Source organism: Canis lupus, chromosome 19, assembly GCF_011100685.1.
Source record: "Canis lupus familiaris isolate Mischka breed German Shepherd chromosome 19, alternate assembly UU_Cfam_GSD_1.0, whole genome shotgun sequence".
Taxonomy (NCBI): Eukaryota; Metazoa; Chordata; class Mammalia; order Carnivora; family Canidae; genus Canis; species Canis lupus.
Genome location: NC_049240.1, coordinates 37,752,995 through 37,779,760, shown reverse-complemented (window position 1 = coordinate 37,779,760; position 26,766 = coordinate 37,752,995). Strand labels below are relative to the sequence as shown.

At 39.2% G+C, this 26,766-nt stretch overlaps 1 protein-coding gene and 1 non-coding gene across 10 annotated transcripts in view; one reads left to right on the top strand and one right to left on the bottom strand.

The window, feature by feature from the left end:
• NCKAP5 (NCK associated protein 5) overlaps positions 1 to 26,766 on the top strand; it is a 973,837-nt gene that overhangs the window by 288,148 nt on the left and 658,923 nt on the right. For 3 of the 9 annotated variants that reach the window (XM_038565030.1, XM_038565028.1, XM_038565032.1), the window contains one exon: positions 1,366 to 1,440. The exons of 5 other annotated variants lie outside the window; for them this stretch is intronic. In XM_038565030.1, coding sequence (XP_038420958.1) covers positions 1,426 to 1,440 — 15 coding nt within the window. In that variant the 5' untranslated portion in view covers positions 1,366 to 1,425. Of the gene's footprint in view, positions 1 to 996; positions 1,161 to 1,365; positions 1,441 to 26,766 lie in introns of those variants that run through there. One more of the 9 variants, XM_038565029.1, reaches the window with a different exon arrangement.
• Positions 22,449 to 22,554, bottom strand: LOC119864537. Its single transcript, XR_005374365.1, has one exon. It is a non-coding gene; the product is annotated as a U6 spliceosomal RNA (small nuclear RNA).

Genomic DNA, 26,766 nt, shown 5'->3' with positions numbered 1-26,766 from the left:
TTTCAGGTTATTATCCATTTTCCCAGATATTTAAATATATGCTAGATTCATTTCATCTGGCTTATTTCATAATTCTGACCACCTCTGGCCTATGTTTGTCTTTTTACGATATTACTAATGCCCTAGAAAAATAACAGTTTAATACCATATTGGAATGTGAGAAAATAGGGTAGGTAAGCTCTAAAATTACAAAGAGAACATAAGATCATGAGAGCAGTACGTTTTTGAGTGAGTATATACCACTTCAAATGATAGTGGAACTTGGAAAAGGAGAATTTTCCACCTGAAAACATGTAAAGTCTCTCCTAGGGATTTGTCCCACTGCCAGAAATACTACTTCTCTTTGCCTCCCATAGGGCTGTGGCAATAATGTAAGAAGGGCGGAGAGATGGAGAGTGACTGACTTTATGAACTTAGAGTTGTCCCATTCAGAAGAATTTGAAATCCAGTTGTTGGAGTGCACTTTGGCTTTGGGGTCTATCCTTAATGAAATTCCAGAAGTCTTCTGAGTATTTCTGAGAAGAGGAAAGACAGTAAATCTGGCCTTAGGCACAAAAGTCTAATGAGTGTTTTCTTGAGGCTGATTACTTCTCCAGTTGTGTGGATCTTATTGTAATGTACTTTGGAGATGCTTCTGCTCTCCCTAAAGACCAACAGCATAGAGAAGAGTAGGTTCCATGCTTATTTTGTGACTGGTTTGCCATCTATGTGACCTGAGGTTGGCTGGAGATAGGATGGACTTGGGTGGTGGTGGTGGGAGAGGGGATGTAAAAGAAGAAAGAAGAAAAGACATTTTCAACCATTGGAAGGCAACTAGAATGTGCTCATCGATTGAGAAAGTCTTGAAAGTGTTGAGAAGTTAATCAAGAGGATTTATCTGGTTAGCAGGAGCCTAAAAAAGATGGGCTGGTGAGAGAATAGTAGGATCAACTATAGATGAAGGTGTAAAACTGGACCAGAAGTGTATTGTTGAGAAAGAAATTTCTTCCTAAACAGGTGGGGCACTGTAGCTGGATCCAAGAAAAGCAGACTTATCCTACCTAGATCTGAGGAGAAGAGTGAACCACCATCCTGGAGGATTCTCATCCTCTGAGAATCAAAGGCAAAACCCCATTCGTATTTCCTAACAATAGGGTGCCCAACTGGATAGAATATGCCAGGTAATTCATCAGCCTGGGTACAGGTTATATACTAAGGCAACTCTCAGTCCTATCTGGGGAAAGGATTTGCTAAGAGGAGGAGGATAACACAGGAGAAGAGAGAGTCAATATTAAGGTCAAAGTCTAGGAAGACAAATCTCCTTTTCTTGGGAAAGACAATGAACAGTGATGAACATCAGGGAATTTTCTCTCTGATCCCTCATAGGATGCAGATGGAGAAGGAGAAAATCCTGCTTCGCAGATAAATTTCCTTAATTCCATATCGATGATCAGGATTCATGTAAGTTGCTCAGTCTTTATGGTAATGGAGAGGTGTGGGAATGGGAAAACTGAAGTTCCCAAAAGAAAGGAGGGCATTCAGCCAATACTGTTGAGCTGCTGTAATTGCACTTGCTGCTGATGAGCCCCAAATCACCTCCTTGGGTTTAGTGACTGATGAGGAGAGGTGGGGGATGGTTGTGGGGGAGCTTTGTAGGCCTCAGGTACAGACCAGATCTCATGAGGTGGGAGAGGCCAGCCATTCAGGCCCACATGGATTATTCATCCAGGAATTACTGGGCCCTAGCCCTGCCTCAGGGATCTCACTTGAATTCTCACTTTCATATAGGAAACTAAGGCCCATGGAGTTGTACTGATTTTGTTTAAACTAATAATTTGACAGGTCCAGGGTCAGAGCACTTTCCTCTATGAAAAATCTCTTTCATTTTTCTTCCAATGATGGCATCACATTTACTAATCTGTACTGAGACCTGTAAGTGAAGTGTGAGGGGAAATAAACTATGTGTGAGTCAGCGGTATTATAGGCAGAAAGAAAAGAGAGAGACATATGGTGGAAATACAAGAAAATTTCTGTTCGTGAATTTGAGTTTTTGTTGTCTGGAAAGACAAAGTGTGCTATACTTTTTACTACTACATTTTGCTATTTACTTCTTTTATTTTCTAGAGGCTGAATGTTATGTTTGGAAAGGGAGAGGCTATTTGATAATGTGCAACTTATTCGTTTATTTTTCTACCAAGAAAATACAGTGGGTTTCTATGGAGCTTTTGAACCTAAATATTATTTGCCTCTCCCCTCCTGCTGGTGTTTTCAAGGCTATATATATGTGATATGTGTATGCCTGTAGTCTATTCTTATTCCCCCAATATAAATTAATCCCTTAACCATAAAAGAATTGTTTGCATTGGTATTGATAAATATACTACTATGTTTTGTGTAGTTATAAAGTAATTTTTTCTAAAATTAAAAACAATATATTTATCTCCTAAGGAAACAAAAAGTTTTTCTGTGAATTCCAGGAAGAGACTTTTGAGAATCTAAAGTGGTCCTCACTTTGTCTTGTGTGTCCTCTCAGCGTATCTACACTCATCTTTTTCAGATAAAATCTTGTTTTTTCTTAGAAAGTGAATCTGGCTCACATTGTCATTTCCCAAGGCAGGGCCACTCCTGCCCCAAATTCTGACACAAACCAGGTCTGGCGTCCATTCTCCCTCTCCTCCTGCCATCTTTTCTATACATCATTTGACATTTGACAATAATCCTTTATCCTACCTTAGCTACCCTCCACCTATAGTTTCTTTCTGCCATTTTCCTTCAACACTCTGAGTAAGGATTGGATAAATGCCTTTTATAGTAATATAGATGCATAAAAACACAATGGGATACTAATAATATCTAAATTTAGAAAGTATTTACCATGTACTGGGCCTTTTGACAAGTATGTACATTAAATGATCTCAACAGCCCTATAATCTAGGTAACATTTTTATCACTCCCATTTTATACATGAGGAGACTGAGATTTGGAATGTTTATATAACATAACCAAAGTCACACAAAGCAAGCAGAGAATTGGGACTAGAAACCAGGAGAATCTGATTCCAGACACTTTTCTTTTAACTTCCAGTTGACCCCTGAACAACATTGGTTTGACCTGCATGGGTCCACTTATATGTGGGCTTATTTTTTATACAGCATAGTACTATAAATGTATCCTCTTTTCCTTATGATTTTCTTAATATTCTTTTCTCTACTTACTGTAAAATACAGCATATAATAAATGTGACATATAAAATATATGTTAAACCATTGTTTATATTAACAGTGAGCCTTCTGGTCAACAATAGGCTATAAGAGTTACATTTTTAGAAAGTCAAAATTATACACAGATTTTTGACTGTGCAGAGAATTGGTGTCCCTAAGCCCCACATTTTTCAAGAGTCAACCATATATTTTAAATAATACCTCTTAAAAGAGTTCTGGGAAATGTAACATATTTAAAGAGAGTGAATCTTAAGTCAATTGAATGTCATTGAGCTGAAACCAGTCATGGTTTAAAGATACTTTAGATGCTCATGGGGGTGTAGTAGGTTGGGATGAGCAAGGAGAAGACTTTTGAAATCATAACATGGTTGTTGCTCACTATGTAATTTGCATCATTCTCAAAATTAGATTGGGAAAGCAACCATAAAGAGGGCTATCTCAGGAGGTATCTTCATTTAGGAGTTGTTTGGAGAGTGGCTTGCCTAAAGGACAAGGGATTATTACCAAGGGCTACTACAGTGGCCTATATCCAAATTGAGTGAGTCATCAGGTCCTGTTCTGAGCTCCTCAGAAGGTTATTTCAACTGCCTTCCCACCCTAATGGGGAAGTCAGTCACACCACTAAGACATCTGTCACCCCTGGTATGAACTGCAGTTATGTTGGCTTCCCAGAGCCCCAGTGAGTTCTACAAAGAGGATGCTGATATTAGAGGGGAAGATGCAACCCAGAGGTGCCTGTGGTAGTAACTGGCCATGGATGAGAAAGTTCTGTGTTAAGGCGATGGCAGTGGGCTTAAAGGGAAATGGGGTCATTGAAAAGAAAAGGAGTAGCCAGATTAAATATTTTATTCATCATATACAGGTAGCGAGTAACCTGGGTCCCCAAATCTGTCCTGATTCAGTTGGTCTAGAATATGGTCTAGGAATATATGCTTATTTAAAGCATCCCCAATGTGATCTTGGTCATCGACTCTTCACCTGGCATTGATGTTGGATACAAACATCAAAGATACTTCCAAGACATCAGCCTTTGAATCCAAGAAGGATGTTTTTGCTGCTAACAGAGATGGCTGAGCCCCTGGACATGGGGAAAAGAAATAGGGGTTTTGGAAAAGCATGCTGTGATGAGATATTGAGGAAGTGTTCTCCAGTCAAAGGAAATAGGGGCAGAAAACCATTTATATTGAATCTCTTCTGTGCTAAAAATCACACATTGTTCCTTTTTTCCCTATGAGATAACATCTCATTCCCGAATGTAGCATTTGAAGGACATTATGGTTGGTTCATCCACCTGCCCATCATCTCCCTAATTGTTCCTATAATAAAACCCTGTGGCAGACACAGCAGTCTCCTCGCTGCCCCCAAATTAGCCACATACTTTCCCATCCTCATCATCCTTGCTTGTAGTAGTTGACCTTCTCGATACTCTCTTCTTTCTGAATTGTCCATACATGAATCTTACCCTTCAGGGCAAACTCAAACCTTAGCTTCTTTGCCAGCAGCAACACAACACTCTTTCCTCTCTGATTATGGTTTTTCTGGTCCTGCTCACTCATTTCACCTTAAAATTATTAACCTTGAATGTATGCATTCATTTCTTACCCAACTATATTGCATAAAAACTGAGGAAAGAGGCTTTAGATTAATTCCACTCTTCACCCCTTATAAAATCTAGTGGAATGGTGTGTTTGTATTATTAAAGGACTGGGTTGCATAAAGAGATTTTTTGAGGCCTTGAAACCTGATACTCTGTGAATAACTGTAAAAGAAAATGAACAGGATAGGGGCAGCAACAAGTGACAAGAGAAGGAAGCCCACTAGCATAATACTCAGAGATTGGGATGCAGAACCAGGGGGAACCTGGTTCTGCACATTAGCAGCCCAGAGAGGAAAAATGTTTGAGAAGGAGAGATTGGCACTCAGTCTTTATTGATTCAGAGGTTGAAGCAGATGTGCATGAGAACATCTATTATTTTTATAGTAAAATAGAGGATGTACAACTTTATATAGCAGATTGCATATAAAAGAGGTCACTCTTCCATTCAAATTTGAAGAAATATTTATTGAGTGCTGACTGTGTGCCAGACACTATGCGTATTATCTGGTAATAGTATTAACAGGTTTGTTCCTAACTTCTGAAGCGGACATCATTGCCAACAATCTCCATGCCCCTTGGTACCATTCGAAAACCATGAGTTATGTTATTTCACATTGCATTAAGGAGCACATGGCATTCATTTTCATGGAAATCTAACTAAGCACAGATGTCTGATTGTGTCTCTTCGCCTAGGGATTTAACTACAAAACAGGGGCTACCTTCTTTCTCACCTCCCACATGCTTTGATTATATGCTTGAGTATTGAGATTCTTTCTTAAATGATGGCTTAAAAGAATCCTAATGGCTAGAAGTGAGGGCCTGATTTCTAATGCATGACTGATGGTATATTGTACAAATATTTGTTGATGCAAAAAACCAGCAGATTTTCTCTTGTGTAGGCCCAGGGGTCTTAGCTGATGAGAGACAACTGCTGCTGTTTTGAACTACGTACGCATAGTTGTTTTCAGATCCTGCTTGTTTCCTACCCGAGAGTGTATTGAGAATCGAAAGATTTGTGTTTTCCAGACTGGTAACTGAGAATCTAATGTGTTCCTGTCATCCCTGTTTGGTTAGGAGGCATATTATGAGGCTGGGCAAATTCACTTGAATGAATCTCATTTGTTACTTTCAGGTCAATAAGCATCTTAAGCATCGTGGGGCCTGTGACACTCTTTGTCATATCCCGGAACTGCTAAGCAGGGCTCTCCCTGGAGAAGAGTTAACCAAAAGGAATGTTATCCTTTAAGCCTTACACAGGACATACTTGCGTAAAAGAAAGTGAAGAATGAATCCATTTTGATGACCTGGCATTTTTTTTAAAAATGCTAAAAATACATTAGCCAAACTCTTTAAATTAAGTTCATTAACTTCCTGAAATTGCATACACATTAATAGGATTTTGATTATTAATTCTTCTAATTTGTTTATACTAGGGTCTGAAAGGGGTCTTATTATTTTCTTGAGTCTAGCTATGCATTGATGAGACTCATTAAGCATAATGGAATCTGGCAATTTATCACCCAGATTAAAAGTCCTTTCCATGTAACCTCCATTTACCCTTTATATTTAGAGGCACCTCCTTGGCATCAATCAAGGGCTCAGTGTAATTTCCCAGATTTCTCGGTAACGGAATCTCTGTGGAGCTCGCTGTGTCCTTCCTGTCCTGCACTGCCCTTCCTCTTACTCACATTTACATGAATACGCAATTCTTTTTATCCAAGTGAAGTTGTAAAAAGTATACAGGGTTAAACTGTTTGGATAAATGCAGCTTTGCCTTTTCTGTCTTTTCTTTCCCCAGCCTTTTCTGGTTATATTTCTTCACTTGAGGCTTGTTCTTCAGGGAACTATCAGAAATCAATGCCCTTTACAAATGCTAAACGTCTCTTTCTTGTTATGAATGGAACATTAGCCACCTAAGGTCTCCTGTCTTCCCCCATCGTGACTAATAGGATTGTAATTTCATCAAGGTCTCCAATGACATCAAAAACCATACCAGTGAAATGTTAAGTGGATTTGGATGTGACCTGATCCCTGAGATGAAATTCAAAGCACTGTCTATTTAAAGGTTCAGAGGCAGTGGGATCCCAGCTAAACTGGCCACGCTGACCCAGTGGAGGTGTCCCTGTTGGGGCAGACTGGATGGAGATAATAAATCATTTCTTAACACTTCAAACAAAACATAAAATACCCAAGCATACATAGGGAAGACACAACTGCTTACATTTTCGTCCATTCTCTATACTTCTTTTTTTTTTTTTTTTTTTTTTTTAAGAAATTCTTATTTTTTTTTTTTATTTTTTTATTTATTTATGATAGTCACACAGAGAGAGAGAGAGAGAGAGGCAGAGACACAGGCAGAGGGAGAAGCAGGCTCCATGCACCAGAGCCCGACGTGGGATTCGATCCCGGGTCTCCAGGATCGCGCCCTGGGCCAAAGGCAGGCACTAACCCGCTGCGCCACCCAGGGATCCCCATTCTCTATACTTCTAATCTATCCTTTCTCTTTTACAAACCAAAAGAAAACACTCAAATGCTATTCAAGCCGCATAAGATTCTGTTCCACTGTGCAACGAAAGTGCTATTGATTTAGTGTTTATATTTCGAAGATTTTTGCTCGTTTTTTTCTTAATTGTTGTTTTCCTTTAATCAGTATTGTCTTGTGTTCCTTAATTTGGGCCTAGCCCTGCCTTGTGATAGCTGGGTATAATGAGAGAAGCATGGCTTAATTTTCAGGACAGAATCAAACTATGTTGAATATTGAAAGATTGATTGGCCAATTGGCTTCAGTACTGAAATCTACAAAGCTAAATGGTCACAGGATTCTATTAAGGAACAGGACCACGTAATGCTTTTTTAATTCTTTGTTCTCCCTTTGGAGATAGTGAATCTAACAAAAATCATCTGTCTCTGTCAAGGGATCACTGTTTTCAAAGGCATTCATTCAAAACCTTAGCATCTTTGTGGCTCAGCCTTTGACTTCCAGCCCTGATTCTGATCCTTTGTCAATTTGCGTGGCCCATTATCATTTCTGCAGCCCCGTACCTGACCCCTTGCACTGTCATCTCCCCCTGTCAATCCATCCTACACACTGCTGGATGACTCACACCAGTTACTTGGCTTTTGTCACACGGTTTTCTTGCTAACGTCGTCCATGGCTTCAGATCTAACCCACTCTTTGCATGGCTTCTGAAACCTCACATGATCTGGCCCCACTCCACCTGTATAGTCAGTTCCTCCTCCTCCCCAGCACAGATGCATCTTAGCTCTGCTTTCAATCATCGTCCATGCAGTTTGGATATGTCCTTGTGGGAATAACCTCCCTGATCTTGACCTTTTTAAAGCATATCCATCTTTTATCCATGAAGCTTTCTCTGGTACTTCTAAATCTTCTCCTCTGAATTCAGTGAGACTTGTGATAGGTGTGGTCTACTGTTATACTTCATCCTCTTTTATTTGAGATTTGTATGTGCCCCCCACCCCCACTGATTCCAAAAGGACTTGCAGGAGTTACTTAAGTAGATAGCATCTTGTATTACTTGATCATTGCTTTCTATCTATATTTATCATCTCTTCTACTCAGTTATTAGCTTTTTAAAGACAGGGACCATAACTCATACCTCATTTTGAAACATAACCTGGAAAAATGGAGAGGGCACAGGGCTAGAAGTTAAAGGACTTGAGTCTAAAAACAATTTTGCTGCAAATTAACACTGTGACTTTAGGTGAATTGCTTGAGCCCTGAGGATCTAAATTATATATAAACTGCAAATAATTATATTTTTCAACAAAGGTAAAGAGCTATTTATTTCCATAAAAATAACTGTTCATTCAATAAAAAAAAGTTACACAATACAGAAACCCTTAAAGTAAAAATTAAAAATCAGCTGAGTGTGCACTACCCTAAGGTAAAGCCTATTCACATTTTGTTATTTATCATTTCACATAGATTTATTTTAATACATGTGCACTCATGGGTAAGAGATCTATCTTCCTACCTATCAATCATCTGTTTATCTAATAATGGGGAAATACTTATTTCTTATCAGCTTTGCCTGCTTAACAGTCCAAAATGCACATATTTAGGAGTGCCGGGTGGCACAGTTGGTTAAGTGTCTGACTCTTGGTTTTGGCTAAGGTCACAATCTCAGGGTCGTGAGATGGGGCCCTGCATGGGGCTCAGTGCAGAGTCTGCTTGAAGTTCTTTCTCTCTCTCTCTCTCTCTTTCTCGGACTCCCCTCCCCCATGCTCTCTCTGTCTCACTCTCTAAAATAAATAAATAAATAAATAAATAAATAAATAAATAAATAAATAAATAAATAAATCTTTACTTTTAAAAAAGTGCACTTTTTCACTTCACAAGTGAAGTATATATTTTCACTTTACCAATTTATTGCCAAATTGTTTGTATATTAAACCACATGTAGTCCTTTTTAAAAACATATTTTAGAGAATAACATCAGAGTAGATGTACCTGCTGAGTGCTGAAAGAAGTATGTAAGTATGTCATCTTGATGAGATATTTCTGCCTTTGGTACAGAAATTTCCACGTGACTCTTTGTCTTTCTAATTGAACATTTGTTTACTGGCTTCAGTTCAATCAGCATCTGACTGAGCTGAAGCCTCCACTTTCATCTCTTCACAAATTCCAGCTTTGTCTCCACACAGTCCCTTTGCCAGAATTCCAACACCCAACAGGCTCTAGAAGTCAAAAGTTTTCTTTACTTTTTATTTTTTAAAGGTTTGGCCTGGTTCAGTTGGCAGAAAAACATGATACAAACTAGTGTTAGGCAACTTATGGGTTTTATGTAATTAATTTGGTACAGACATTTTATGTTTCACTTCAAAAATGTGAAGGTATTTGACTGTGAGTTACTGCCCCAAGTCCTTCCTAGCAGTGATACATAATAAAGAATATATTTCTCTATTAACTACCTGATAAATATCAAATATTCTGATGTTCAAACTTTATCTGGAACAGAGGGCTTTGAATAAGACATTGTAGTCCTATTCTAAATTTATGAGATCTTCAATCCCATGACTAAAATTAGCACTTTGTTTTTCTTGTTAGTCTTCATTAAAAAATAAAGTAACAATAGACTCTTCTTTTATATTTCTTTTTTAATTTAAATTCAATTTGCCAACATAGAATATATCATTAGTTTTAGATGTGGTTTTCAATAATTCATCAGTTGCATATAATACCCAGTGTTCATCACATCACATGCCCTCCTTAATGCCCATCACCCAATTACTTCACCCCATATTCCCCTCCCCCTCAGCAACCCTCAGTTTCCCAGAGTTTTTTTTTTTTTTTTTTTTTTTTTTTTTTAAATTTTTATTTATTTATGATAGTTACAGAGAGAGAGAGAGGCAGAGACACAGGCAGAGGGAGAAGCAGGCTCCATGCACCGGGAGCCCGATGTGGGATTCGATCCCTGGTCTCCAGGATCGCGCCCTGGGCCAAAGGCAGGCGCCAAACCGCTGCGCCACCCAGGGATCCCCAGTTTCCCAGAGTTAAGAGTCTCTCATGTTTTTTTTTTTCTCTCTGATTTTTCCCCATTCAGTTTCCCCTCCTTCCCTTATAACCCTTTCACTATTTCTTATATTCCACATATGAATGAAACCATATGATAATTGTCATTCTCCAATTTACTTATTTCACTCAGCATAATACCCTCCAGTTCCATCCATGTCAATGTAAATAGTAGGTATTCATCCTTTCTGATGGCTGAGTAATATTCCATTGTATATATATAGACCACATCTTTATTCATTTATCTGTCAAAGGAAATCTTGGCTCGTTCCATGGTTTGGCTGTTGTGGACGTTGCTGCTATGAGCATTGGGGTACAGGTGCCCCTTCATTTCACTACAGCTTTATCTTTGGGGTAAATACTCAGTAATGCAATTGCTGGGTCATAGGGTAGCTCTAGTTTTAACTTCTTGAGGAACCTCCACACAGTTTTCCAGAGTGGCTGTACCAGTTTGCATTCCCACCAACAGTGCAAGAGGGTTCCCCTTTCTCCACATCCTCTCCAACATTTGTTGATTCCTGAGTTGCTAATTTTAGCCATTCTCACTTGTGTAAAGTAGTAGCTCACGTGGTGTATTTCTCTGATGACAAGTGATGTGGAGAATTTTTTCATGTGTTTGTTGACTATTTGTAGGTCTTCTTTGGAGAAATGTCTGTTCATGTCTTCTGCCCATTTTTTGATTGGATTGTTTGTTTTTTGGGTGTTGAGTTTGATAAGCTCTTTATAGATCTTGGATACTAGCCCTTTATCTGATAAGTCATTTGCAAATATCTTCTTCCATTCTGCAGGTTGCCTTTTTGTTTTGTTGATTGTTTGCTGTGTAGAAACTTTTTATCTTGATGAAGTCCCAATAGTTCATTTTTGTTTTTGTTTCCCTTGCCTTTAGAGACGTGTCTTGAGAGAAGTTGCTGTGGCTGAGGTCAAACAGGTTGCTGCCTATGTTTTTCTCTAGGATTTTAATGGATTCCTATCTCACATTTAGGTCTTCCATCTGTTTTGAGTGTAATAGAATGGTCCAGTTTCATTCTTCTGCATGTGGCTGTCCAATTTTCCCAGCACCATTTATTGAAGAGACTGTTTTTATTCCATTGGAAATTCTTTCCTGCTTTGTCAAAGATTGGTTGATCTTAGAGTTGAGGGTCCATTTCTGGGTTTTCTCATCTGTTACATTAATCTATGTGTCTGGTTTTGAGGCAGTACCATGTTGTCTTCATGTTCACAGCTTTGTAATATAGCTTGAGGCCATGCACTGTGATGCCTCCTGCTTTGGTTTTCTTTTTCAACATTCTTAACTATAGAGAACAAACTGATGGTTACCAGAGGGGATTGGGTGGTGGGGATGAGTGAAACAGGTGATGGGGATTAAGAAGACACTTGTGGTGACCACTGGTGATATATGGAATTGTTGAATCACTACTAATGTAACACTGTATATTAACTAACAGGAATCAAAAGCTTTTAAAAAGTCACTAGTCATCATCATCATCATAGTATTGGGCATTATAGCAACGGTTTTCAAACTTGTATTTTCTTTTTGGGCTTCAGAAAACATCTTCAGATAAAATCTTACCTAGAAAACCAACTCCTTGGCTGAGATAAAAGTCAAGCCCCTCTCCCTAGAGGGGAACCCAGAGATCGGTCTTCTGGGTCCCTCCTCCACTCACTCCAAGGTCACCTCTGCTCTGGTCTGGTGAAAAGAGCCTCAATAAAGGTTGACAGTTGCTCAGGCCCTGAGATATCAAGGAGGCCAGGCAGCAGCCACTTGTCCTGGCTCACTAGCCAGGCAGAGTGCCACCATTCCATAGCCAGGAGGGGGTTTGTTGTGGTATTTCTGCCATTATTTTGGTCTGAGTTTCTTTTCTGGTCAGATGAACAAGAGATCATATTTAGCATACAAAGAGAATTAGAAGGAATTCTGTGGAAGTTCATGTTATTTCAAGATTGGGCGTATAAAAGTTCAAGACCACATGTCTTAAAATTTATTAACCAATCCCTATTTGGGTTACTTATGTCATTTTCAATGTTTTTGTACAAATAAAACCATAGTGAATATGTATCCACATACATTATTTTATATTTGCCGTACCATTTCTTTATGATGAATCCTGGGAGTAGAAGTATGTACTTGAAAGCTTTTCTGAAAGAAAGAAAGAAAAAGAAAGCTTTTCTACATAGGGTTGGATTGTCCTCAAAAAGATCATACCAATTTATACACCATGCAACCCTTCAAGTCCCTTCATGTCGTGATTTTCAGAGACTTATTAAATCAGTAAGTTGTTTCACATGCTTCCTTACTGTTTTTAATTTCTGGAATATTATAATTTTAAAAGTGTCATTTTAATTTAATAAGCACTGCAAAAGGAAGTTTCATCAAAATAAGTGTTTATTTAGTTGCTGGTATTTAATTAAAATAGTTAAGATTTAAATAATAAATATTACTTTTAAAATCTCTAATACATTTCTGACTTTATCTTCCTTATTCTTACTCTTGATAAGCAATTTCTAATGAAAGGGTCTCAAAACAGTAATTGTTACTTAAAATGTTCATCAAAAATTGCAAAAAGTAAACTTTCTTTTTTTAAAAGATTTTATTTATTTATTCATGAGAGACACAGAGATGCAAAGACATAGAGGGAGAAGCAGGCTTCCCACAGGGAACCCGATGCAGGACTCAATCCCTGACCTGGGATCATGCCCTTAGCCAAAGGCAGATGCTTAACTGCTGAGCCACCCAGGCATCCCCCCTCTTTTTTTTTTTTTTTTAAAGAGCAAAAGGTAAATTTTCAAAATAAATTATGTGCTAAACTGCTTTTCCTACTTCTTTATTTTTTTTTTAAGATTTTATTTATTGGGGATCCTTGGGTGGCGCAGTGGTTTAGCGCCTGCCTTTGGCCCAGGGCGCGATCTTGGAGACCCAGGATCGAATCCCACGTGGGGCTCCCAGTGCATGGAGCCTGCTTCTCCCTCTGCCTGTGTCTCTGCCTCTCTCTCTCTCTCTCTCTGTGTGACTATCATAAATAAATAAAAAAAATTTAACAAAAAAAGATTTTATTTATTTATGCATGAGAGACACAGAGAGAGAGAGAGGCAGAGACACAGGCAGAGGGAAGCAGGCTCCCTGCAGGGAGCCCGATATGGGACTCGATCCCAGGACTCCAGGATCACACCCTGAGCCAAAGGCCAGACGCTCAATCACTGAGCCACCCAGGTGCCCCTAATTTTCCTACTTCTGCAGGTTTTTTAAAGCAGGTGTTAAGAAGAACCAATCTCTTTTTCCCCCTGTATTTTTTTAATTATGTGTTTTAAATACATGCTATCAGGGAAGTGACTATAAAGTAATAAGGACATATTGTTGAATAAGGCATTTTTCTATAGAAATATTGATGGCTTACATCTTATCTGAGTATTTTAGAGCCAGCAGGGTGCCCTTTGCTACTTTAATTATTAAAGGCTTTTTTCACTCACAGTGACTGAATTGTAGAAAGTACACTTTTCAAATTGAATGAAGGTGTAGTTTTCAGACAATATAAATCTAACAAGAAGATGAGAGAAAAAATGTTGAAATGCAGGAAACTTATAGAAATCAGATCAATAAATAAAAAGCCTCCATAATTATTCCCGTGTGAGTGGAATGATAGATTTTCAGCATTTTCACAGTGAGCTCTTTTTGTGTTCATTTACAATTTTGAAATTGACTATGTGCTGCTGAAGAAGATGTGAGAAAATCAACTCCCCTTGTCTTATGAGGACTTAAATCTTTCTTTTTTCTTTTTTTTTTAAGATTTTGTTTATTTATTCATGAAGATGCAGAGAGGAAGGCAGAGACATAGGCAGAGGGAGAAGTAGGGAGCCTGATGTGGGACTCAGTCCCAGGACCAGGATCACCACCTAAGCCAAAGGCAGATGCTCAACCGCTGAGCCACCCAGACATCCCAGACTCAGGTCTTTCAATCTAAATATAGAATCAAGGTATATATTTGTATTATTTGGCCAAGTATAAGGGTGGGATTCTGGAAGATTCTTCTTCCTGGGTCCATTATCCAACAAGGGTGGGACAGGGGATCGGGACACTGAATGAATATTTGGAGCATGACCCAAGCTGGTCTTGGCTTTGAGGCATAGGTGCACACATTAGAGTCCAGTCAACATGCTTTCCCAGCCAGCAGGGAGATGGTGAGGTGGAAAAAATCAACTTGGGTTGCTCATAACCTCTGTAAACCCAGCCCTATTCCAATAATGTAGCCACTGGAGAGAAAGATAGGACTAATAGTAATTCTTTTTGCTCATGGCTTTCAAAAGTTTCCTAACATAGTTGGAACTATCGTGAGATTTGCATCTATATGTGCACACACACACACACATGCATGTGTGTGTGTGTGTGTGTGTGTGTGTTAACAACTAGGCTGCATGAATTTCAGCTTACTGAGATGGTAGTCTGTTAAATAATAAGACGTATTGACACGAGTCCCCTGGTATGATGCACTGAGGACACAACATTTTATCTGGGTGTGTTGCCAAAACAGGTAGCCTTAGTCTGGTCATGAGGAAAAAGAGAATCAGAAGAACCCAAATTCAGAGACATCTGAAGAAATGGCTAGTGGATATTCTTCCAAAGTGTCAAAAACATGAAAGACAAGGAAGGACTGAAGAACTGTTAATGACTAGAAGAGTCTGAGGACAGGTAACAACTAGGTGCAGAATGAGATCCCAGATGGGGTCCAGGCACAGAAGAAGGGCATTGGTGGAAAAACTGGTGAAACTGGAGCAAGCTCTTTAGGTACTAGTATTATACCCATATTAATTGTCTGGTTCTTCCCACCGTGCTGTATTCATACTGTATCTTAATATCAGGGGAAGCTGGATGAGGAATATAATGGGAATTCTGTACTATTTTTGCCATTCTTCTCTAAGTCCAAAGTTAGTTCAAAATAAAAAGTTTTTCAAAAACAATTTGCATAGGATCTGCTTCTAGGTTCCTTTTGAAATGAGCCTTCAAGTGGGTTCATTTTTAAGTCATTCTAGTAAGACCTGATGTTTATTCTCAATAAACTTAGGCTTATTAGTGTAAATTGGTTGCCCCAGCATATCATGGTTGGAGCATAAGAGTCAGGAAGACAAGGGTTTAAACTTTAGTTTTGCCGCCTGCCAGGTGTTGTGACTTTGAGAAATTACTTAGCTTTGTTGGGCCTCCGTCTTCTCATCTCTAAGTGTCAGATGCTGCTGCTGCTGCTGCTAATACCTGCTTCATGAGGGAGCTGAGGGGATTCAGTTAAGTAACATTTACCAAGCACTTAGCACAGTGACCGGGACATTGTAAGTGCTTTATACATACTGGCTGTTGCTTCTGATATTGTGACTGTCCAAATTTCTTTTCCTCTACTCAGCAGTAAAATGTAAATAATGCACCAAGTCTGTTACAAGGATAAAACAAGCTATTGTGTTCCAAACAGCTCCTTGGCACCTAGTCACTGCCAAATAAGATGTAATTACTAGTACCATTCATCCAGCCAGCCAGCCATTCTTCTATCCATCCATCCATTCATTCACCTAAAAGCCCATCCAGTATTTTGGGGATCTCCTATGTACTGGAGATTGGCAAGTCTTTAATGTGCAAAGCCCTGCTATTAATCTTTGAAGAAGCAGAGAGCTCATAAAAACATGTGCCTTCTGTGTGGATAGCACATTTCAGTCCGAGAAGAGCTTTTGCATACATTATTCCCTTACATAGCCCTAGAAGCATTTGCTACTATGACTCTACGAATGTGGGGATGAAAATGAGTATCAAGAGGTTATGCTCCATCCTGGCTTCTGTGGCTCACGAGGGGGTTGACAAACTTTCTCTGTAAGGGGCTCCGTGGTACATCTGTTAGCTTTGTGGGCTGTAGGGTCTTCACTGCTGCTCTTGTCCTCTGCCACTGACACGCCAAAGCAGCCACAGACGACAGGCAAACAGATACATGCCATTGTGTTCCAGTAAAGCTTGACTTGCAGAAACGGGCGGTGCCCGGGATAAGTGGGGCCTTGCACTCATCAGAGGTGAAGCAGTTACTCAGCTTTAAATTTCTGACACCAAGCCCAGGCACTTCTTGAAGTTCAGCCACATGATCTCAGCACAGGTATGAGGCAGAGGACGCTGCAATATGCATCTGTGGCTTCACTTTGCAGAAACAATCATCTAGTTCCCTTTTCTGTGTCCTGCTTCTTGGTCATCAAGCAATACTTTATTAAACACTCAGCAGACATTCAGATTCGCTTTGCCTCTCAGTCTTGTTGCCTTTTTCCAAAAAGATATGAATGGGAGCTGTTCTTAGGGAGCCCCTGTACCTCGGAGGGGCCATTGGTTTTATTTCTAATTGTTATATACTATCTTTTATTTTTTTAAAGATCCATTTATTTATTTTAGAGAAGGGGTGAGAGCGTGCACATGCCAGTGGGGGTGGGGGGAAGAGGCAGAGGAAGAGTATCTTCAAGCTGACTCCCCATTGAATGGGAGCCGGACTCGGTGCTCTGATCCCACCACCCCAGCATCATGACCTGAGCCCAAACCAAGAGTCAGACGCTCAGCCAAGTGAGCCACCCAGGTGCCCCATTAACACACTCTTAGAACATTGCATTCTAGAAATTATTTTTTGAAGGGGGATCAGCCTAGAAAGCCTGATTTGTGGTTCCTATATGTACCTTTTTCCTTTGACTTTGAAAAAAAAATTCTGAAATGTTCTTAAAAAAATAAACACATTTTCCTGCCCTTACTATGAGCCTCTCTGACTTGTCATAACTCCCCAAAGATCGCCAACAGTGCCTCCACGTCCCATCTGGAGTCCATTTATTATCCTAATTTACTGTTGAGACTTGGATTTACACAGAGGAGCTTGCTGATCTCCCTTGGGATCTCTTCACTTATCTTGGGCTTCAAGTTTTCCTCTTCTTTTCAACTCGGAGATCATTTGCTTTGATAGCAAAGGGGGAAGCAATACGAGAATTGAATGATCCTACTTTCTCCCTGGCTTCTATATCAGCATCAAGCAGTAAGTCCATTCCATCCTTTTTCTCATCTGACTCTAAACAGAGTTGCAACCTAATACCCTGTGGATTTCACCAGGTTTTGTAAGCCATGGCTTGCCCTGGACTTTTTGACACTGTTTTTATTGTGGTCTTTCCTTCCGCACATCCTGATGCTTATTAGTCTCCTTTAATTACAGAACCAAATAAAATTCATGAGTTGAATGGCAGATGGTGCTATTTTGCTGAAACATTTGCTAGACCTGTACCTTGCTTCTGTGGTCTTTTCTATTAGGACGGGGTTCTTTTGCATTTGGCTGCCTTGTACAGTCTTGTGATGGAAGACGTCTGACTTGTCTTTCCAATTTCCACCCTTCAAGCTACATACTGTTTGTTAGTTTCACATGTAAATACATTGTTTTTGCCTTTATTTACAGGAGGATTATCCCATTAGGTCTACCTCTGTTCTTTTTATATTAGCTTTTAATAAGGTCATTGTCGACAAAAGTACAAAGAAGATTCTGGACCACATGGCAATATTTGATAAGATGTTAATTATTAATACTTTCAGAATACCCTTAATGTTCATTTTTATGCCACTAAAATGAGATAAAATGTTTAAAAGTATTTATTAAAATTTTGTGGGTCCCTAAAAAGAGGACTTTGGATATTGAGGAAATCCTGAATCTCTGTTTGCTGCTCTGCTTAAGGCCTCTTGGCTGAGACAACCAAATCCTCTTGACTTTTTCTAAACTTTAAGCTGTTTGCTCCCCAAATGATCCTCTTTCCTCTTCTACACATTCTTGAACTGGACATGACTGCTTGCATTCTCAGATTCTTTCATGTTCTTTGCTGAGTTTTAAAGCCACCAGAGGTCTCACTGCCAGTGTCTCTGCTTTTCTCATTGCTCTACCTGAATTAAGAGCGGCCTATCTGTGTTGGTTGTGCAGTGGGTGAGGCTCTCCCTCTCACCTCAGATACATACTCCCAGAAAAGGCCCACAGCCCTGGTTAGCCAAGTGACAGGACCCCGTTTTCCTCTGAAGTCTGAAGGGCCACAGCAGGCCCCTGTCTGCTGCTTGGGGTTGACTGTTGCTTTGTCATGCCTGCCATTTGCAAGATGGTTCTGAATCCTCCCTCTAAACTGGTAATTTTTATCTTCCATGAAGACCCTCAAAGCATTTATTAGCTCCAGTTTCTGAGGCTGAATTCTTTCCCAGCTTAAATTTGATTTGCCATGATCTTCCACACAGCAGCCTTTTGAGATTGGATTTATTTTCTGTTCACATTCTTACAAAAGCTCTCTCCTGTTTTCCTCCATGCCCAATTGTCTACTGTTTCTGGAAACACTTCTCTCTTCTGATTAATTGGGACACAGAGAACAATCCCCCACGGTCTGACCTGTCACCTGCTCTAGTACTTTAAAAATACTAAGTGGCGCATCCCGCATGGACAGTTCTCAGACTCTGGGAAGAAGAGTCTTCACTGCATTACCATCAGGGCAATGAAAAGAGCCCCTTGCTGTCCAGGCTCACCTGGTGCTTGACTGATCTGAAGTCCTTTCTCAGGGCACCTAAATTCCTCTTTGCCACAGCTGCTTACATGGCTTCCTTTTTACCCTTCATTTATCATACTCTGGGAATAGGCAGGTTCATGCTTTTTTTTTTTTTAAGATTTGTATGTTTATTTTTTTATTAGAGAGAGAGAGAGAGAGAGAGAATATCTCAAGCAGACTCCCGGCTGAGCACCAAGCCTGACAGGGGGCTGGATCTCACAACACTGAGACCATGATTTGAACTGAAGCCAAAAGTCAGGTGCTTAACTGACCGAGCCACCCAGGTGCCCCTCGTGATGTTTATCTTTTCCTCTACCTTCCTCTCATTCTTTTCTGTTCTTTCTCCTCTTTGCCTCATTTATAGGTTACTCACCGGCCCTGATTTATACAAAAGATTATCAGTTCTACCTTTAAATGGACCACACAAGCATTGGATCTGATCTCACCTGTCCCAGAGCATCTCATTTGGTCCCTCCAGCCATTCACCCTCCCTCTTGCCTCCTTGTTATTTCTAGAAGCTCCTATTTGGGTTTCTGTCTGGGTACCCATGGTGTCAAATTACCCTGAGTGAAGATCATGTGTCCTGTCCTTTCCAGAACTGGTTGTTTGGGAAATTAGTAACTTGGTTATGTTTTTAGACAAAGTGTTGCCTAGGAATTGTTTCTATAATTAGTCTTCCTTTGATTCGAAATTTGACTTCTCTAACTTCTCTATTTATCCTTGAGATGCTACTCTCCTGATGGCAAACTGCTGGATTCATCAAAATTCTCTTCCACCTATAGCTAACTTAGGAAGGTTCCTCTCCAAAGATCATGATCCTGAAATCAGCTTTGCCAATCTAGAAGCCAGAAGAGAGATTTATGTGAGTTGTCTAATGATAATCGATGTGATATTTCAGGACTTCTTTTGTCTGGGGCTGGTGGTGGGAGATGGGATGAGAAAGATAAAATCATAACCTTTTGGGGTGGTGTGAAATTTGCTTTCTATTGTTCAGATTCCAGTCATTAGTCTGAATTGCTTTTGACTAATGTCAAGTAGTTTTACCCTTAGCTCCCACCTCCAAAATGTCTTCACATAAAAGGACAAATAAATGATTTTTAATAAGTTTACTATATTTGTCCTTAATTTAACACAGTTTCATAGTTTTCCAAAATTATATTTTCTAAGTGATGGTAAAGCCAAAATATGTATCATACAATTAGTGATAGAATTCCAAGAGATGTAATTGTAAAAGAGCTTCTGTGGGATCTCTTCCAAAATGATGCAGGCAAGAATCAGCTGGTATTCAGAAAAGTACCATAATGGAAGTTGTTCCTAAATCATGAGAAATTGGCCTGGCTGTACTAAAGTGCTTCATCTTAGTGAATTCAATAACTTTTCTGGTTGTGTTATTTATAAAATGACTTTTGCTTCTATATATTCAAATATATGCAGTTGGTTATAATCCCAAAGAAAATATGAGGGGAAATGGATACCTGAGTCATTAGTATGGAGAATTATCTCAAACACAATAGATTTTCTTCATGACAAATCACACAAAATCTCCATAGCAACTCCCCATAATTATGCGTGAGATTTCAGCATAGTAACAAAACTAAACTCAGAAGAAATTGTAAAGACTAGTGATATACAGTGGATGGATGTGTGGGTAGGTGGCACATGGGAAGATTGAAGGGGGAAGTTCTAAGATGTGAAATATGCACGAAGGACAAAAAAGATTGCCTGCTTTGTGCTTTGGAGAATACTGTTTCAGTCACTGCCTTGTCTGGAAATTGGAGGCTGGGGACCACAATACTTATTGATAATAGGAGGTGCCAGCTAGAAACACCATTGTTAAAGGAATGTTAGCATTTCTATTATATTTTTTTCTGGGTTTATCACAACCGTAAGATCTCTCTAGGCAATATGTTGTCATACTAGATTGACATGGAGAGATGACTTTATAATTATTTTTTGAATTTATAAAACTTGCTTACTCTCTTATATTTAAAAAAAAAATCTGTAGAAGACTCCAGGCATGCAAATAATATCAAGTTTAGTTACTATACAATGTAACTGATATGGTTCAATGCAAACATTCTTTGCAATTTAAATAATGATTTTTTTTTAAGTATTAGCATGTAAAAAAAAGTGTTAGCATGTATAGCTAACTTATGCTTGGGTATATTTCCCATCTGAGTCCTCAATATAATGTTATTTACTAATAGATCAGTGTCAGTAATTTAGTTTTTGTTAGCACCCATTTATAAAATGCTGCTGCCCTACATGAAATGTATTAGTAGCTTAATTAATCAATTCATATAAGAAAAAAGGATGATGATTTCTGGAAACTCCCAGGCTACAACAGCACATTGAAAGACGAGGCAGTGTGGATGTGCAGAAGAGCAAGATGATGTCACATACTCAATTTGGTGCAGTACACATTAATTCCACTGGTACTATGCCTCTGACTTCACAACAGGTGCTAGAAGCCAAAAGTTGACTTTGGTTCGCAAAATGGAAATACTTAGAATGTAGAGCTGGAAACAAACATGTGGTTGGTTAATTTCAGTGTAACTTAACAGATACCGTGATAGGCTCAGGCTTATATTAGACTATAACAGAAGGGCATGTAACCAAGAATCCTTTACAGAAGACTTGATGCATCTTAAAGGGAGAAAGTGTCAACAAGGTGAAGAAAGGGGAGGAAAGCACAGCTCACGACAGAAATGGTATGAGCAAAGGTCCAGAGGTGTGAACTAATGCAGTATGTTCAGTGAGGTAACAACTACCACTTTGGTGTTATCAGAGCTTCAGGCCAGGAGGGGCAGGGAAATGGGCTTGGATCCATAGGAGGGACACTATTAAAGTCAGGCCTTTTATGATAAGCAAATGGCCAAAAACAGTTGCTCTTAAAAAGATAGGAGCTACTGAAGTACTGATGTGTTTTGAGCAAGCTAGGGACAGGACCCAATTTGCATTTTAGATAGAAGCCCAGCTCCATGCTAGAGAGTGGAATGAGGCAGGGAACAGACTCCAAACAGGAAGATTGATAAAGAGGTCATTTCTGAAGCACAAACTTTTCCAGTGATCTAACCCCATTGTCTCAAATATCAAGGAGCAAGGAAAAGCTCCGTGCTGCCCCAGTTGTGCCCTCTCTAACCATGAAGATCTTTACTTACATTAATTATTTTGAGGATGATTTTAGCCATGTCCTATTAACATTAAAATGTTTCTTAAATCAATTTAATATTGTACTATAGAAACTATTTTCATTTTTAGGATAGATTTAGTCCATTTCTCTGCTTCGGAGCAGAATATCTAAATGATTATGAACACTTAAGAATATATTTTATTTTAAAGACTATAAGAAAAAAAGTATTTTCACATAAACCTACGTGTGTGTGTGTGTGTGTGTGTGTGTGTGTGTATGCATGGTTCAACTATTAGGAATAAGTTTTGGGTGACTACAATTTGGGAAGAATGGACAAGACCTAGTTCAGTATCTAGAGGTGGGAAATCGTGTACTCATTTTTAAATCTCTCTGTCAAACATTTTTTTTTCTTTTTTTCTTTTTTTTTTTTTTCTTAATATGGAACCTTCACAAATTTATATGCCATCCTTGTGCAGGGGCCATGCTAATCTTCTCTGTATCATTCTAATTTTAGTATATGTGCAGCCGAAGTGAGCACTCTGTCAAACATTTTTTAGGGCTTACTAGGTGACAGGAACTATTCTGAGCAAGAATAAAGCAGTAATGTGCAAAGTAGAAGGAACCTTGCCCTTGTGGAAATTGCAATCTAGCAAATATATCCCATCATGCCATTTATGCAAGTCTTGCTTTTCAGGTTGATCAAGACACTCAGTTCCTTGGCATTTTCCAGCTGTCTACCAATTGTCCTTGAATCATGTGAGAAGAAATGTGGACAAAGAACATAGATTTCTGGATTCTCTAGAAATTTGCATAAAGGCCTCCTTACCTTCTTTAATTTAATGCGAATACTAACTTTTTTTAAAATAAGATTTTATTTATTTGAGAGAGAGAGGCAGAGAGCATGAGCAGTGGAAGGAGCAAAGGGAGAGGGAGAAGCCCGATGAGGGGCTCAATCCAGGGACCCTGAAATCATTACCTGAGCTGAAAGCAGATGCTTAACCGACTGAGCCACCCAGGCTCCCAATGTAAATACTGACCTTCTGATTTCTCCTGTTATCCCTAGGCCCTAATTTAAGAAGTATAATAGACTATAAATTCAATCATAAAATTTTAGGTATTTCTCAAGAAGTATAAATATTTAGTTTTGACTCCTGGATAAAAGACTTTCTAGTTTGTGGGAAATAGGGCTTTCCCCACATTTCAACATAAGTAATTAAATTCCCAAATGTTCAATGTCTTGATCTGGTGATACAGCCCTGAAATGTCCTCACCTACATTTTTTTCTTTGGCTAAATGATCCTTTGACTCTGGGAGTTCAATACATTGGCCAGAAAAATCAGAGTTCCATCCTTGGCATTCATACCACTGGGCTTCCCATATTCCTTTGACAGTTCCAGGCAAGGACAGCAAAGCTTCAGGGAAAGTGTTAAAAATGGTGATGAAATGCTTTATTTTGTTCCTTCCTTACTTACTCAGTATTTATCTTATATTGTTAACTCTGCACATATAGGGACAAAATACACATAACCTAGTTTTTTAAAAAATAGTTGTTTCATAGCACGATGAGAGGTGCCTAATAAAAATACAAGACACAAGTCTGAGATGGGATTTGAGATACAAAAACATTGCTCATGGCTTTTACCATGATATTTTTGCTCAAAGATCCAATTCAAGGAATATAGATTTTTTTTTTAAAGAGGAAATGCAAATATGTGGCCATGAGATGACTATACTCTGTGTAACATTTCTGGGAGTTCTCTGCTTTGCTAAGATGGATTTAAGAAACTTTCTTAGAAACTCTGGACTCTGAGGTATCCTGAGGTTTTTTTAGGTGTATGGGTATGTGAGAAACGGATTGAAGAGAAGTCAAGGTCAGGAGGAAAAAAGAAAACAAGTTTTGGTAATGAGTAATCACAGGACTGTACAATCTTTTGACTCAAGATACAACGCAGAATGCAAACCCCAATCTGCGATCGCTGTGAGAAAAGCAAATATTTCCAGCTGTATCTAAACATGTTGAAAGCAAAAATTCAAGGAAAGAATTGCCTCTTATATGTGATATTAGCATCTCACATCTTGAGAAGTTCTATCTGTTAATATGAATCATAATAAGATGATTTGTGAGTAGATATATGCAGAACTTTTTATTCACATCTCAGTACATTTTATTTGCATATAAAGTGGCACATTTGTACTCAACAATAACTAGCCCTGGAGGAGTGATATTTAATAGGAGAATATAATTATCCCAGTCAGGCCATAAACATTTTCTTTAGGGCAATGACTACAGTTTAAGATAGCCTCATAATGACTCATGTAAAGTAAAGTGCCACACTATTACCAAATTGAGCTAGAGAAAAAATTTAAGCTACAAAAATATTATGATTTCATTTGAATAAAATATCTATTTTCACTTATCCACAGTTTTAGGAGTGATAAACCTTAAAGGTCAATGAGCTATTAAATGTTTAATTTTGATTCTGTGTGAAGGCCTCAAGCAATTATTTTAAGTACAAATATTAAGAACTGTAAATATTTTATTGTACACCATGTTAGCCACCCAGAATGATTTTATTTTTCATCTAAGATAATGACATCATTATAGAAGCTAGATAGAATATATGTAGTTAATACTCTGGTCACTTAAAGTGGCCTCTTCAGGTTGTCTTATCATATGCCTTATATACATGGGCACTCTTTTGACCAAGCATTGTTTTCTAAGATTTTAGGATGTGTTACCTGGAGAGCTATAATATCTCAATATTGTTATATGCAGTTATATGCAGTTTTGCACTCACACCAGAAAAACTAGAAGCTAACTTATTTTGTCTGCCCTTCTAATGTTGGTAGAGGTATTCTGTTAGAAATCAGAAGGCCGGCACCATCATATTGCTTTTAGCATTAATAAGTGAGGTGATGATTCAGTTATCTTCTATAGAACTTTGTTGTCAAAAAAAAAAAAAAAAGAACTTTCTTGTCTATTAGTTGATGTTTCAGACCAACTGCTGAGAATTCCCAGGCCAGAACTTCTGGAGATTTTGTTCTTTACCCCAGCCTGATGTGTAATGATGATATCAAGGGAGCCCAAATACTTGAGTGAGGAAGGGAGTTTGAACAAGTAATGAAAAGGCCCGAGGTTAAGTATTACATACTGAGCATAAGGAAGAATTGATTATTCAATGAGGTGTGAGAACAGTCATCGCAAATGCCCGGATGTGTCTGGCAACTTTCAGAGAGACTGTGCTCAAGTCCAGGGAAGAGAGATTTGGGATACCTGGACTAGAATGTCTGTGGGTTGCCTTTGAGCCTTAAAGACTGTGGGAATATCTTCTCTCTTAGAATATTAGGTAATATTCCAGTTTGTTCTTTTTGCAACTGCTTCCTGCCTTTTGCTGACGGGAGTACATAATTCACACTTCACATTTGTAGGCTGATTTTTCAAGATCTCAGTACTACAGCCCTTGGATATTTTTCATAGCAAAGTTCAATTCCCTTGAGTTTGTGAATAGCTGCATTCTAATTGAGAATTCAGTGTCCTTTGCTTGGTCCAAGTTTGTTTGAATACAGCCCAAGGTTTCTTTTAGAGCCGGTCCACCCAGAGCCTTGGCTCAGTCTGGAGCTTCTAGCAAGACAAGCCTGTTTGTTTGGCAAAAAGCTGTGGAGTCACAAGACAGGCAGTCGACTTTAAATATTTCTTTTTTTGGCTTGTATTTTGCCAACATCTGGACAATGGATCTTGAGACAGTTTCTCAGCACATGTTCTTCTGGAAATCCCATACATATTGACGAAGGGAAATTAATTTGGCTAGTAAAAAACTGCCTCATTTTGGCCCCCAAGCCAGTGGGATTTCTAGCCAGAGTCTTCTGTGTCCGGTATCTCCCCGAGTTTGGGCAATCCACCTAAATCCCTGGTGGGCCCGTCACATCGGATCATGGTCTGAATGTGAACACTTGCTTCCCTTTTTATGGGTGGAGAACACCCACCCTCATCCTACACTCAGCCACTCGGCAGCCCCAAAGTGATAAGGCAGGCACTGCTACTACCAAGGTACTATGAGCGTCCCTGCTAAGGCTGGCCTGTCCCTGAGCCATGCATCAGCATGTGCTTAGGTGCACCCTAACCTTCCTCCTCTTCCTAGAGCCGTGCCCAACACACTTGAAGCGGATTTGCGGTTTTAGTCTGTGCCTTGTAATTTATGCCAAATTGTGTCTGAGACAGCTCTTGCCTGGGAACAGTGGTGCCTCATTCATTCATTTATTCACCTGTATACTCATTCAAGATATATTCACTGAGCACCTAATACAGGTCAGGCACAGTGTTAGATGCTAGGGAGAGAGCAGGGACAGAGGAGACAAAACTCCCTACCATCATGGACCTGCCATTGTAGTGGGAAAGACAGATTATAAAGAAAATAAATAAGCAAAAAGTATAGAAAGTGAGTGCTGTGAAGAAACAAAAGCGGGGAGTGGATAGAGTGTTGAGCTTGTGGGCTTTAAGTAGGGTGTTTGGGGAAGACTCTCTTTGAGAAAAGATCTGAAAGAGGGAGGAATGAGCCAGAGGGAATACAAGAGAGGGCAGAGGTTTCATGAAGCATGTCGTACTTTATTCCATGGGGTCCCTGGAAGCCTTGAAGAGTTTGAGGCAGGAAAATAACCTGCCATGACTTGGAATTTAATGGTGTCCCTCTGACTGCTCTGCTGGGCAAGGGCAGAGGCAGGGAGACCTGTTTGGAGGCTGATGGAGTCATCT